The 14,020-nt window shown below is 42.7% G+C and overlaps 1 protein-coding gene across 5 annotated transcripts in view; it reads left to right on the top strand.

Annotated features, from left to right (window-relative positions):
* The first annotated feature begins 9,531 nt into the window (after positions 1-9,531).
* The window catches only part of LOC121677536 (protein FAM227A-like), an 11,307-nt gene continuing 6,818 nt past the window's right edge, over positions 9,532-14,020 (top strand). For 2 of the 5 annotated variants that reach the window (XR_006021026.1, XM_042056299.1), the window contains exons 1-10: positions 9,535-9,853; positions 9,998-10,137; positions 10,352-10,437; positions 10,701-10,773; positions 11,216-11,319; positions 11,922-12,065; positions 12,211-12,309; positions 12,969-13,073; positions 13,354-13,483; positions 13,842-13,949. Coding sequence is in view for 4 of the 5 variants with exons in the window: in XM_042056299.1 (XP_041912233.1) it covers positions 10,017-10,137; positions 10,352-10,437; positions 10,701-10,773; positions 11,216-11,319; positions 11,922-12,065; positions 12,211-12,309; positions 12,969-13,073; positions 13,354-13,483; positions 13,842-13,949 (970 nt within the window). In the remaining variant the exon portion in view is untranslated. Of the gene's footprint in view, positions 9,854-9,997; positions 10,138-10,351; positions 10,438-10,700; positions 10,774-11,215; positions 11,320-11,921; positions 12,066-12,210; positions 12,310-12,968; positions 13,074-13,353; positions 13,484-13,841; positions 13,950-14,020 lie in introns of those variants that run through there. The other 3 variants (XM_042056321.1, XM_042056311.1, XM_042056332.1) reach the window with 3 other exon arrangements.

Raw genomic sequence — 14,020 nt, 5'->3', positions numbered from 1 at the left:
GCGGGTGGACGTGGGAGGGGGGATTCAGAGGACCCCCTTATCTCTCTTTAAAACGTTTGGGCCAATCACGAAATGAACGCTGCAAATCGCTAACCAATCGCAGATGTGCTACTCCTCCCACAAGTATTGTTAGTCAAAACACAAAAACTTTTCACTCGAGCGCTTGTCGCTCACGGTGGGAAGGACAAGAGCGCCGACTCATGGACAAACCTCGATACTACATTAGTCATAAATCACAACCTCATCTTCCACACCTTTGACGACATCTTGTTGGAAATAATGACTAGTTGCATGTTTGACTAATGGCTGAAAAAAGCTGCAGAGCCTACTTGTACATAAGTATCGATTTTATTTTTCCTTTTCAAATAGTTAAATGTTTGTTGTGCGACATTTCTGTTTATGTCGTAGCCATGTTGTGCTCATTGACATGATGCCAATGGCTACACGCCATTGACGATTACTGTATTCAGAAAGAGTATAATAAAGAAAAACAACAAACACATACAGTAGGGCTGCGAGAGAATGTGCTGATTGTGTTTATGGTGTATTATGAAAAAATGCAAGACCAGGCTTTGCAGACCTGCCTAGGTTAATTGGTTTTACTTAACTGGCAGATTTAGGAACTTGATTATCAGGTGAACTGGATTGAATGTCTGCATTATGCATTACAGCTAGGAGATCAAGAGAACCCAATTAGCTGTGTCACTTAACTGGACATTTGAATGCAAACCAGCTACAGAGAGAGAGAGAGAGTCAGTGAGGAAGAGAGAGAGAGAGAGAGAGAGAGAGAGAGACTTTACTGTCCTCCATCTCTAGTCATTATGCACTCTGACCACTTAAACTCTTGATCACATGATTCAGTGAGCATGCTGAGACTATGGGTCAGCCGTATTATCGGTCGCATTACATGCAAGCCATTAGCCTCTCCACCACGTCCTAATCATCCAGCTAACACAAAGTACGCTCATTAATGCTATTGAACTGGCAGCAAGCACACTGGAGCTCCACTCCATTCCCCTGCTTCTCCTTCTCCTCTGTCCGTCTCTCCTCCCCTCTGGGAGTCCATGCTGGGGCAGATGGTGACAGAGTGTCATCCCCGTCACAGCGGTTGCAGAAGGGACAAACAGGCCACATCGTCCTGCTGACCAGGGCCTGAGTTGGCTTATTCACACAAAAAAGTGCAGCAGCAGCTGTCACACACACACCTGTCTCCCAGCATAGATTTTGGCCAGTGACCATTACCTGTCCCCCTTCTCCCAGTGTTGGCGTCCTGGGCAAGTCCAAAATCCTGTTTGCGGCCCGATGGCCCCTGATCATGTTCAGCCTCCCTGACCTCAACACCCCCGACTCATTCCTCTTCTTCTTCCTCCTCTTCTTCTCCTCCCTCTCCTCTCCCATCTGCCCTCACCTATCTTACCTCATATCCTCCGCTCCAGATTGGAGTGAAAAATCCAATTCTGACTCCATACTCTGGCCGTCCAGCGCACCTGCAGCTGTGACACAGGGCTGGAGCCTGCATGGTGTTCAGCTCCAACAACACAGCTTATCATCAGGTGATGCCAGTTTTCCAATCTTGTCTGGCAAAATGAAATCTCTTCTCTGGCAGTTTCTTCACCGCATGAGGAGATACATGTAAACATGTCACTGTTGCAAATTTAGACAGAGCACCAGGTTTACTGTATCAAACAGAGCTCAATCAAAAGCCTACGGAGGAAACTATATAATAATATGATCATAATATTAATATTTTTCACATAATAATAATATAATAACTCAAATAGTTTGGAGAGATTTTATTAGTCTTCCACTCAACACAGCACATTTGTGGCTTAAATTTAAACAAACTCTGTTGAATGACATACAATCTCACAATTAATTCACTAGTTGACTCTCAGGTTAATTTATATTCGTATTACAGCACTTGGTGCTACGCTTAAATTAACCCACCAATGGTACACCAGAAGAAATGACAGAAGTATGTTAATTAGGAGATTTCCTCCCTGAGGGCCCTCTGTCTCAACCAAATTGGTCAATCAGTGTTAAACGCCATATAAAGCCATCAAGTCTGTTAAATGGTTAATATATATATAGGTTTAGCTAATGGCAGGTCTGGGGGTGCTTCATTGCACAAATTGCCCAAAAAATTATTTCCCCATAGCAGTGCCTGTTATATCTGGTGAAAGCTCTCCAATAATATAAAAAAGAGAATGGGAAGGAAGCACAAATTGCCATCAAAAAGTGTTTAAGTTTAACTGGGGCACGACACACACACACACACACACACACACACACACACACACACACACACACACACACACGCAACAGCAACAACAGATAGATAGTAAATAAATAAATAAATAAATGATGTGAAGTGAAGTGAAATGCCTGAAGAGGATTGTGCAGCCGCTCCTGTCCACAGCCTGTTGTCTCGAGTCCCCATTTTTCATTTTTAATGGTCTGGTGTGGAACAGTCGGGGGTTGCTAGGGCTTGCATGGCCCGGCTGCACCGTGGATTTACGAGGTGCACTAAACCTCCACACCCACACCCACCCCACCCCTCCACCAGCTCCTCCAGCACATCCAAGCTCCCGCCCTTATTTGTCATGGCCCCGGCTCTCCGCACAGCCCAGGTGCCCCCTGACCCCAAGGGTCATCTCTGGAGAAGGACTGCATCCCAAACCAATCAATCCCTGTTTGCTGTGTGCACCCCTGGGAGAGGGACAGCAGAGAGAGGAAATGGATACAAGAGCAAACAAGCACCCTCAAACATACACACACACACACACACACACACATACACACACACACACACCAGCCTACCTCTCCAGCTGAGTCCCATCAAGGCACTGACTGCTTACACTGGCTTAGTCATGTCCACTACACAGAGCTCATGGAGGGAGAACGTGTCACTTCTGAACAAATGAATCAATACGGTTGTGGGCTGTTTGCTAGCTTTATACAGCAGAGGAAGTACTGTTGCGTAATGTTTTGTTCTTCTTGATTCATTACAACAGGAGTGGTCAGATATTTGTAACCACAGTGATATGGGAGATAGATAGAGAGACCATTACAAAACAAACAATCACTTGGTTATCTGATATGTTCAAGCTATGAGAAATTTAATAACCACATATATGGCTCTACAGTGCAGTTTCATATTCAACCAGGCATTCAACCAATCCATTACAAAACGGTCTCGAATTACCATCAACTAATGAATAGTAATTGATCCTGAACAAATAAAACAATTAACATCACTTCCTGATTGATGTACGTTTAATAATAATGCATGCTGTTACAAGTTGTATATCATATTAGTTGCAGCAGTATGCTGTAACATGAATTCATTTATTCAGTGAATACATTAATTTAATTGAGTCAGTGAACATATAACATATACACGTACAATAATGATAATTTCATACAATATGTGGACAGCAAATATCTGCACTAACAAATATCAGTCCATGGCTCTTTCTGTTGTGATTGCGGTGAAGCCAACGTGATCCTTGTGAGCTGCAAGCATTGCGGGCGAGCCTCCATACCTCACAGCCAAACACAAGCACCCACTCACCTTTCCTTCTCCATTGTTCATTTATCCACCGTTTGGAAATGTCAGCATTCTTTTAGTGCAAGTCAAAATCGTTTCTTTTTTTTTTTGCAAGTTTAGCGAGCAAATAAAATAAACAAGAGATGACAAAAAATGGCTTTCGAGGAGTGTTTTCTAAGTGATATTTACATCTGTAGATAACAGAATGGCTTACAAGAGGATGCATTCCAAACAGGGATTTACGCATGGTCTCCTGTGTACTTCTGTCTTCCATCAAAGGCTCGGTACAAGCATATGTAAAAGGATGACAACAGTTTGTCAACATTTAGTAAATTGGATGGTAGAGCAAGGAGAGAAAGAAAGAGGTTCAGGCAGTGGGGGGTGGTGCATACAAGCTTGTGATAAAGAAAGTGAGATGTGAAAATGAAATGTCCCTCTTCATAAAAAAGCAAACACATACACACACCTACGCACGCATGCACTCACATGCACCATGTGCGCACACACACACACTCTCTCTCTCTCTCTCTCTCACACACACACACACACACTCACCTACACACACAACACACAGCAGGCCCCTGAGGGGACAGGATGGTTATTAGGACCTGTAATGCATCATGTGTTCATTCATCTTGCCCTGCCGTGTGGCTCACCAGTCATTCCAGGAATCTCTTAACAAGAGCTGAGTGCAGATGGGTTTGTACAGGACATATAGAAAAATAGCAAACATCACCCCTCTCTTCACATCACCACATCCCGAGGCCAAAAGCTAACAACACCACTCCTGTAAGGGTGCGACAAAGATGAAAAAATACCACAAATTCAAATACTAATATTTTGCCACTGTGTATTAAGTGCCTTAAACATATCATAGAGATGTTACTCTGGTACTTTCGTTAGGTATATACTCCAATGATACCATCTTAAGAGTATGCTGAGAGTAATCATTCAGAAAGATGGCTCTCACAATCCCCCATGGGCCGTACAGAATAACAATTTCCTCCTGCCGCCACTCTGCTTCCCCCTGACACCATGTTCTCCTGCCCTGGCCAATAAACCGTGGCTGTGCCTGCCAGGCACTAAAAATTCATATTAATAATACAGCAGTTTTCTTAGACATGGTGGACAGACAAAGAGTCACAAAGGCGATGGGCTGAGAGGCTGCTAAATGTAGGCACCCTATTAATTGACCTGTCACTGGCGCTGTGAATGATGTTTCCTGCACTCTCTCACCACCACCAGCACCACCACCCTTTCCCTCCCTCTTCTCTCTCTCTCTCACTATCAATTTCTCTCTCTCTCTCTCTTTCTCTTTCTTTCTCTCTCCTCCTTGTCTTTGGCTGTCTGTGTTCTTCGCACAGGCTCCTCTCTGGCTGTCACAGTGAGCTGCCAGTTCGCTGACCACCTCTACCCAGCCGTCAGCAGCCCTCTCAGGCAGACGAGAGCTGGACATTGGGCTGAGATAGAGAGCCCTGGAGAACCAGGAGACAGTTCATTATAAAGGTTAAAGCAGGAAGGTGATCAAGACCCCCCCCCCTTCCCCCTTTTAATGGAATGTGCTTAACCTCTTCCTTTGGCTTATGAATGAATAGGGATGTCTCAACTCATACATTTCCCCCAAATTATGTCCACAGGGACACACACTGGATGCTTTTAAATAGATGGTGTGACAGAGAAGGAGATATGGAAATGGAGGGGGAGATAGATAGATAGAGAGAGAGAGAGAGAGAGAGAGAGAGAGAAGCAAAGCAAAAAAGAGAACAAAGGAAGGAAGAGAGAGGACATTTTTCAAAATGATTTGCTCTCGTGTTCGGTTGCCATAGTTATTCCCTTTGCTCCTTGAGTGATTGATTAATACCTCATTAGTCCACTTCGCGCCAAGTTATGTTTTCCCAGGTAGTTTGTCTACACAAACGGGAAACACAGGGGAGCCTCACTCTGACTCCAGATTAATAAGAACATCATTAACTGTAAAGACTGTTATTGATCACAGATCTCCTTTGCACGGTTATGATAGACGGCGCAGCAGAACTCTGATGGAGCCAGGCCTTATGGAGCCTGCGATCACTGGAAGCGTGCGATAAATCTGGGTCTAAAAGCGAAGCCGTCCACTCACGTTGTCCGCTATTAACGTTGAGAAGGAGATAGATGGAGACATTTGTCACAAAGGCACAAAGAAGTGTGATTAATAATTTACATTCTCTAATTAAATACATTAACATTTTATAATTAAAGACATTTACAACTCTCCGGGTTAATTGGGGTGCCATCCACCTCAGAAAGTTGAGCGTGTTAAGTATTCTAGTGAATACTGTGTTTTAATTGGGCTGCAAAGAGCTAGAACACAGAGAGTTTAAAGAAGAGAGAAGACGAGGTTAGAAGACAATGACAGAATCACAGCAGATCTCACAATCTCAACATGCATCAAAATAACCGTTGGATTAATGAATCATTACTAGATTGACTTCATGGTGCAGTATAATGTATAGGTGCAAGGTGGGATTTCTAAGTATGGTGAGGTGATATGTCCTCTGGAAGTGATGTCCTCAAACAAAAGATTTTAAGCCTATAGCCCCACCATCTCTATATAATGAAAGTTTTGCCCTGGTATGATATCAAGTAGGCCTATAGTGTGTCTCAGTCTGTAGATTATAGGCTTATATCTCAAGTCAGTATCTCTCGGTAGAAGTTCACGAACTCACGGCTGCAAACTATCTTCCACAACACAAACTGGCCGGGCGGGCAAACGCTCTCTGTTCATTATCTGATTTGGCAAACAGATAAAGCCTTCTAGGTGATAACAGCTCTGTGATCCCATCGCTTTCTCCTGCCGAAAAATGTTTCACACGCAAGTGACAAGAGTGTTTGTCTCCCAGGGCATCCTCAAACAGTGTCTTACAAGGGCGCCACATCAAATGTAATTCTACAGTGTGATCTCCGCTAAAGCAATTCTCTGTCAGAGCCATGGGGTCTCCTGTGGTATAAGACTGACACCTCCATTGTCTACGGCTGGGAAGAAGAATGAGCATTTATACAAACAAATCAGCCGGAGAAAGAGATTACTTTCCCTGCGCAAGGTTGTTCCATTACCATTTACCATCTATTGGAATAATAGTCAATTACAATATCATTAGGTTGAATAGGACTGCTGTCATGAATGCTAAATGTGTTTCCCGAGAGACCTTGAAGCAAAGATTGTCGAGCATATTTTAAAACTGTATGCTCATGGACTAAATTTATAATGCTGGTTGAGGTCCATAATGAAACTGCTGAATCATAGCTAAAAGCATAATGTAAAACAGGACTTTATGGTCTTTCACTGTCCCATTTAGCTTCTGATGGATAACATAATTAAATTTCAATTTCTAAAAAAAAAGCATCTGCAACCAATAATACAATTCATTTCAAGCTGGCTCTCTGAAACCTGTACAGTTTTTTGTTTATACTCTACACATTTGGTGGTTATTCAATATATACATTAAAATGTGGAATTGCATTTAGCTCATAGACAATGTCATAATTATAAACAAGCAAAATGTATGTCTGTGGTTTCTGTGGGTTGATGATCAGTAACATGATACATAACAACATATTGCACATACATAACAAAACAAACCTGTAGACTCCCCATAAACACACACATACACATCCTCACACTTGGCAAAGACAAGGAAGTGCTTAGCAACCCTTCCATACAGCACACACCCTAGCCCCCTCAAACACACACAGATACACACAGATTGGTAGAGACAGACCCACAGATGCTAGATGTCAGGTTTAAAACCTTTTTCTCTTACCATGTACCAAGGGCAAGCATCACCATTGATGACATTCATTACACCACATCTATACACTACTATGTGGTCAATAATAAACTTTTCTTTTCTCAAAATAAAACACTGTCATGCAGTTTATACACTCAGCTCATACGCAGGAAATTACCATAATTCAGTCAGGCCTGCTGGGGGTATATCTGGAGCCAAACTGTACTGCAATGTTTCAGCAGTACACCGACCACTTTGCTTGTGACACCGACACCTTTGAGTGTGGGCCTTTGAGAAAACAGACAAAAGACCTTGACATTTGCTGTTGGAATTTTCTGTACCATGAAACCGTTGTGCACTATCATGGCTGGATTTACTGGAAGATTGTAATTCCTATGGGATGGTATTTATTGATGCCAGGCTTGCCCTTGTGCATGGTAAGAGAGAAAGGTTAAACCTGACATCTAGCATCTATGGATCTGTCTCTATCTTTGTGTGTGTGTGTGTGTGTGTGTGTTTGTTTGGGGGGGGGGGGGGGGTTGCTAAGCACTCATATGTCTTTGCCAAGTCTGAGGATACAGTGTCTACCTAATAATTTAATATTTGATTTTATAGTGAGAGAGAAAAACATGCTTTATATTCCAGTGGAGCAAAATCCCTTTTACTATTATAAATCTCTTAACTCAACACCCAATGTTGCCAACCGTTGGCCCGATGTTGCCAACCCTCTTAGTCATGGTGGCCTGGAAACATTTCAGTGGCATCCAATTGAGATAACAAGCTAACAAGCATCAATCCGAAGCAATCTGATTGAGGAACAGATCAACAAGTGACCCACAGCCCACTGGTGCTCTGGTGCTAGTCGTGGTCCCTGGTGATGTAGTAAATAGAGTCGTTTCACTGTGGGTATCTCTTTTCTCTATTCAGCGATGGCTGCCCTCTCGGTCAGAATGGTGCTCACAATCAGTTCAAAACCCTCATACCCTAAGATATCTTTTAATGTAATTGGATGATCAGTGTTGTACATATCTTAAGTACAATGTTTTTGGAACATGCACCAGATTCACTGCATGTTTAAATCATCATCAAATCACTGCTCATCATCAAAAAGAAAGCAACAAAAGTGACAAATATTTAGAAATATTCCCAAGATGCCAGCATTTCACAAGTGAATTAATACCACGGGTGAATTCAACAGTCAACACCACAAATATGAAATGATTTATCTGAATCAAATGTCATCATCACTAGAAAGGATGGGGCCGGGGGGCGATAGCGAGAGATTAGACTAGCGAGACTCTCACCGCCAAATGAGAAAGGATGCTGCTCTTTAAAAAAAATCTGATTTAAGAGGCTGTTATTACCCAAACAGCCAGCTTTCATACCTAGACCCAGTTGGGGATCCTATTACTTGCCAATTTCCTAGTCAATGATTTTTCATTTGTGCCATATTCCCAGGCTCCCGCACATGTTGAAGGGCTAATGGATGGCCTGTCTGGTCTGGGTGAGGGAGGGGTGCCAGGAGGAGGAGGGTGGAGAGAGTGGTGGTGGGTGGAGGGTCCTCCTGTCTCACACAGCAGAGGCTCTGAGGAGCCGTCTACGATCTGCCGACAGGTAGTGGATTACAGACAACAAGGGTGGGGAACCAAAAGGGGTGAGTGTACATGAACACATACACACACACATAAGCACAAGCTGTGTGCTGTAGGTATTTGATTGTGGACGGCAAAGATAATAATAACAGAACTCAGACACTGACGCACATACTCTCTCTCTCTCTCTCTCTCACACACACACACACACACGTCACATGTACCATTCTCCATCTCCATACTTTCTTTTTGTTGACCAGTGTTTCAAAACAGCCATGAATCATAAGGGAAAGTCAGCTGCCTAGTTACCAATTATTCTGTCTGCTAATAATGAGAAAAAGACCACAGACTTTCCACCAACCTACAGCCTGCTGCAGTATCTGTGCCACGCTTTTGTCCAAAGTCATTTCCAGAGTTTTGTAACCACAGCAGCTGCTGATAGGAAATAAATTCATTCAGAATCCATAAGATGAGGAAAATAAGATTCACTCTGATATTGGGTGATTTATTTTTAAATAATGCAACCTTAATTTATTTATAGGCTACTTGTAAGCATATTTTAGGCCTAGGCTACTTTAAATAGCATAGGCTAGGCCTACTAAAAGCCTGCATATATATCTATACACATGTCGATAATTGGAGGATTGAAGGAAAAACAGTTCTCTATAAAACATTAAACGTGATTACAGATGTAGCAACCAAGACATTACCCTGAATCCACAGGCCTCCACGCTCTCCATGATTCGCAAAGAATAAATACATGCCGATGTATGACTTTGTTGACAGATTGGCGTCACTGTATCCTCAGTAACCATACCTCTTGGATTCTAGGCAAATACAACAGGAAGTAGAATACTTGTCGCGAAATCGTCCTGACAACGAATTCGAGCAAAGATCTTAGAGCGGATTACCTGAGATCCACAGATAACGAGTCTTTAATGCAGGTCAGTCAGGCTGTAGGCTACCAAACTAAAACGTTTTGACAAATCGTGGTGTTGGTTAACAAAATTGGTGTCATTCCACTCTGAGACAATAAAAGCCAATTAAATAGGTCTATTGAACATATTTATGAAAATATTTATCTGTAGGCGGCAGCGCTGAGGTGAGATGGCAGAGATCAACGCCGTGTGCATGCCTATTGTTGTTTACCTAGAAAATGTATGCGATAATCCGGGCTCAGCTCAGCAGAAACGGGAAAAGTTGCAAAAAGCATCTCAGGAACCAGTGTGTATCTTTCGTGCACGCTACATTATCTTCTCTGTAATATTAGAATATTTTCACATATTTTGTAACATTGATTTTTATGTGTTTAGCCCACCTTAACATTAGACATTTTCTATGATGTTTGGTAAAACGAAACAAAAAAACAAACTCTTGGCTCAGGATACTGATAGGCTACTTTTCATTTCTCTGGATCTATGTCCTTAACTGTTGTGTGACAGCTTGTCTATTAGGGTCTATAACTGAACTCAGCAACCGGATCTCTTCACTCCCCCTCCTACCAAATGCAGGATGCGCAGATACACAGGTAAGCAATCATCCCATCCCTACTGGACGCGTTGTCTCCAAGACAGAGTAGGCTATGCGTGACTTCAAGAGATTGCAGCTAGGCTATAGGTTGACTGGTCATATAATCACCCTCTATAGAAAGCTAAAGATTTGATTGGTCGTAAGACATTCAGACCCCCCCACCTGTGGATTGTAGATATAGGTTATTTTAATTTACTGCTACAGTTCTTCTCTATTATTATTATTATTATTATTATTATTATTATTATTCACACATTCAAGGCTCCTAAAGACAAAAAGTCAACCCAACTAAGCATTCCAAAACAGGCTGGCCAGCCCACCTCCACATTTCAAGGTAAGAGCACAGCAGCATCAGCTTTGATGACCACATTTACCTTCAGTGGAACAGGACCTCAGATGACCGGGAAGATAGACTTTTGATGAGGCCAGTAGAGTCCGTAGAATTAGTAGGCTACATCTCTCTTTTTCTCTCTCTCTACCACACCCTTCCCCTTACTATCTTGCTAGCCTCCTCATTTGAGTGGCAACAGCCTCACATTAACAGTTATCTGTTTTATTTTTTGTATAACATACTGTAACATTGATTGTAATGTAACATTGATTTATACTTACAATAACAAATTAAATGTGTGTGTTTATGTGGTTTCTTCAAAACTTTCACTGCTGTGGCGGTCATGATAAAGCTCTGTAAATCTCTCTCTCTCTCTCTCTCTCTCTCTCTCTCTCTCTCTCTCTCTCCCTCCCTCCCTCTCTTCTGCTGTGTTTGGTTTTCTCAGACAAACAGGAGAGTCTCTCCTGGTCTGGCCACAGTGGCTCTCAGCAGGAGTCCCCTCCGCCTCCTCAGCCTGGTCAGGGCCGGAGCAACACGTCCAGCGAGAAGGTGAGGGGTCACACAGCAGCATGGAGGGGGATTAAGAAGAAGATGGAGGGATATAGAGTAGAGAGAGGAAAAGAAAAAAAATAGATATGACCTGACTGAAATCATTCAAAGACCCAGCAAGAGTATCCTAGAATAGCATTGAGGTTAGAATGGAGTATCTGGAAACTGTGTGGCGAGGAATTCCTGAAGGTTTTGTCGACCATATATCTAGCATGTCAGAGAAATAAAATGAATTTTTCTTCCGTTGTCAGCCTAGGAAGCATATCTGTTTGTTCATCTTTTTTAATGCATGTGGTTACAGCACTCATTAATGAACTCTGTAGCTCCATCATCCACTTCAAAGAGCCTGCACTTATTCCCTAATGCTGTTATCCAAAATTGCACGGAAAGTATAATCATACTTTATACTCAAGGCCAGGGTGACTGTGTGACTGTATTAAGCTTTTGTATCATGTAGAAAACAAACATGCCTAAAGCTTTAGTCTGCTGTGAGAGCATAAAAGTATCCATACTACACTTCTGATTGTTCATATTATTATCCTTACTATTATTATTATTATTATTATTATTATTATTATTATTATTATTATTATTATTATTAGCATGAAGGTGGTATGCCCAAGCTGGTGGAGCTTTACCAGTTCCCAGGCTTCAGTAAAGATGGCGCGATACCTCTGCCCTACCACACACCTTTCTCCACCGTTGTCACCCAAGTGGTGCGCGCTCAACAAGGTCTCAGCCACAAGGTACTTACAGCCACATCTCACCTTCATCATGTTCCTTTCCATTCTTGATCCTTTAAGTTGCTTGGAAACTCAAGTTGTCTTGTTGATGTGTTGATGCTAGTGGCACTGTGAAAGATGGTAGTTATGGCTCTTTTTATCTGCACAGCCCAGATATAAAGCTGCTTTTCAAAGCAACCTCTCTTCTGTCCTTATGGAGCATTTTGTCACTGACATGTTTTGGTGGCTGTTTCTTCAGAACTTCCAGGTGAGTCACCTTTCTCCACTGCATATCTTGTCTGAGTCTACAATGGAACCATTCATTCTCCTATTTAGTATGATAGAGGATGATTTGAATATTTAGGGCAGGTACTGTTAGACACTTGTTAAGACCATTTTAAAATCAAAACATCTTGAAAGTACAACACAGTCGATGACATGATGAAATGATAATATGTATTTTCCCCAAAAGATTATTAGCATAGTAAACCACATCTTTGTATTACTGACAACTTGTCAAAAGAGTCTGGAAATTGCACACACTATAATTCTGCCAGAAAATAAGTAAGCAGTTTCTTAGAGTTTGAGATGTCTTGGGCATCTTACCTTCCTTCCTTCCTTCTGACAATTTGTTTCCCAAATGCAAAACTGTCAGTTACACCTTTCAATAAAACCAATGCACCAGTCAGCTTTTCATTTGTGGAGATGACATTTTGAAATTCCAGGTCACACTCTAGCACTTTATTATTAAATTATTAATATTTTAAAGTTGTAATAAGCAATCATGCACTCTCTCTTCTCCTTTCAGTGGCATTTTGTGCGTGTGTTTTGTATTTCTGTTTGTGTTTGTGTTTGTGTGTGTGTTTTGTATTTCTGTTTATCTATCAGCCAAATGTGTGTGTGTGTGTGTGTGTGTTTATCCTTTAGCCAGATGGACAAGTACAGGACTGCTTGTTCTCTAGAATTGCAGAGAATTACATCAGAATCCTTACCCACAACCAGTCATCACGCATCAGCAATGTTTTTCTCCGGGTAAATGATTTCATCACTGCCACACAGAGAGAGAGAGAGAGAGAGAGAGAGAGAGAGAGAGAGAGAGAGAGAGAGAGAGAGAGAGAGAGAGAGAGAGAGAGGGAGAGAGAGAGAGGGAGAGGGACAGAGAGAGAGAGGGGGGGGGGGGGGGGACAGAGACAGCAAGAGAAAATTTAGAATGTAGCTGATGCATGCCCAACTCTGCTGATACCCCCACACAACTTCATAACTATACCATCCCATTGACAGAGCCTAAACACACTTTCCTCCTCCTGTGCAGGAGTTTCCCTGCATCCTAAGCCAAACGCTGTACAGCTGCTTCTGCTGCTGCTTCCCCCAGTCCTGCAGCACTATACGCCACGGCACCTTCCTCCAAATGCTGTGCTCTACTGCCTACCAGTGGACAGAAGGTGAAATTGCAACCCCCACTTTGGAAAACTAAGAACCCTCAGGCCCCAACTGCATGCCAGCATGTTTCCAAACACGTATCAAAGCCAAGGGGCTTTCATGCCCCCACCTCTGTGTATTTGGTGCTGTTGTTCAGTTACATTTCTGTATGCTGTGAATGACTTCCACCACTATTAGAGCTCCCTGTTAGCAGATGGCAATGTAGGTTAGTGTGTCTTGGATGTAAATTAGCTTGTCTACTTGCCTCTCTTTCTTTCTCCCCCTACCTCTCCCTCCTTCTCCCACTTTCTCTCTCTCTCCCTCCCTCCCTCCCCCCCTCTCTCTATTTCTCTCTATCTCTATCTCTCTCTCTCTCCCCAGGGGTTTGTCCTGCTCCTAATGTCTTCAAAAAGTGGGACTTCAAGGCCCTGGAGCCAGAGGAAGCCGGTAGCAGAAAGTTCACCGCCGAGAATGAGAAAAAGGAGCCAGGTGGGTCGTCATTCGGAGAAGGGGGTGTGAGGAGGTTTAAAATCCCTTAAATGAAGTCCCCCGTCCTCCTC

Source organism: Alosa sapidissima, chromosome 1, assembly GCF_018492685.1.
Source record: "Alosa sapidissima isolate fAloSap1 chromosome 1, fAloSap1.pri, whole genome shotgun sequence".
NCBI classification, from domain to species: domain Eukaryota; kingdom Metazoa; phylum Chordata; class Actinopteri; order Clupeiformes; family Clupeidae; genus Alosa; species Alosa sapidissima.
This window is presented reverse-complemented; position numbering and strand designations above follow the sequence as displayed.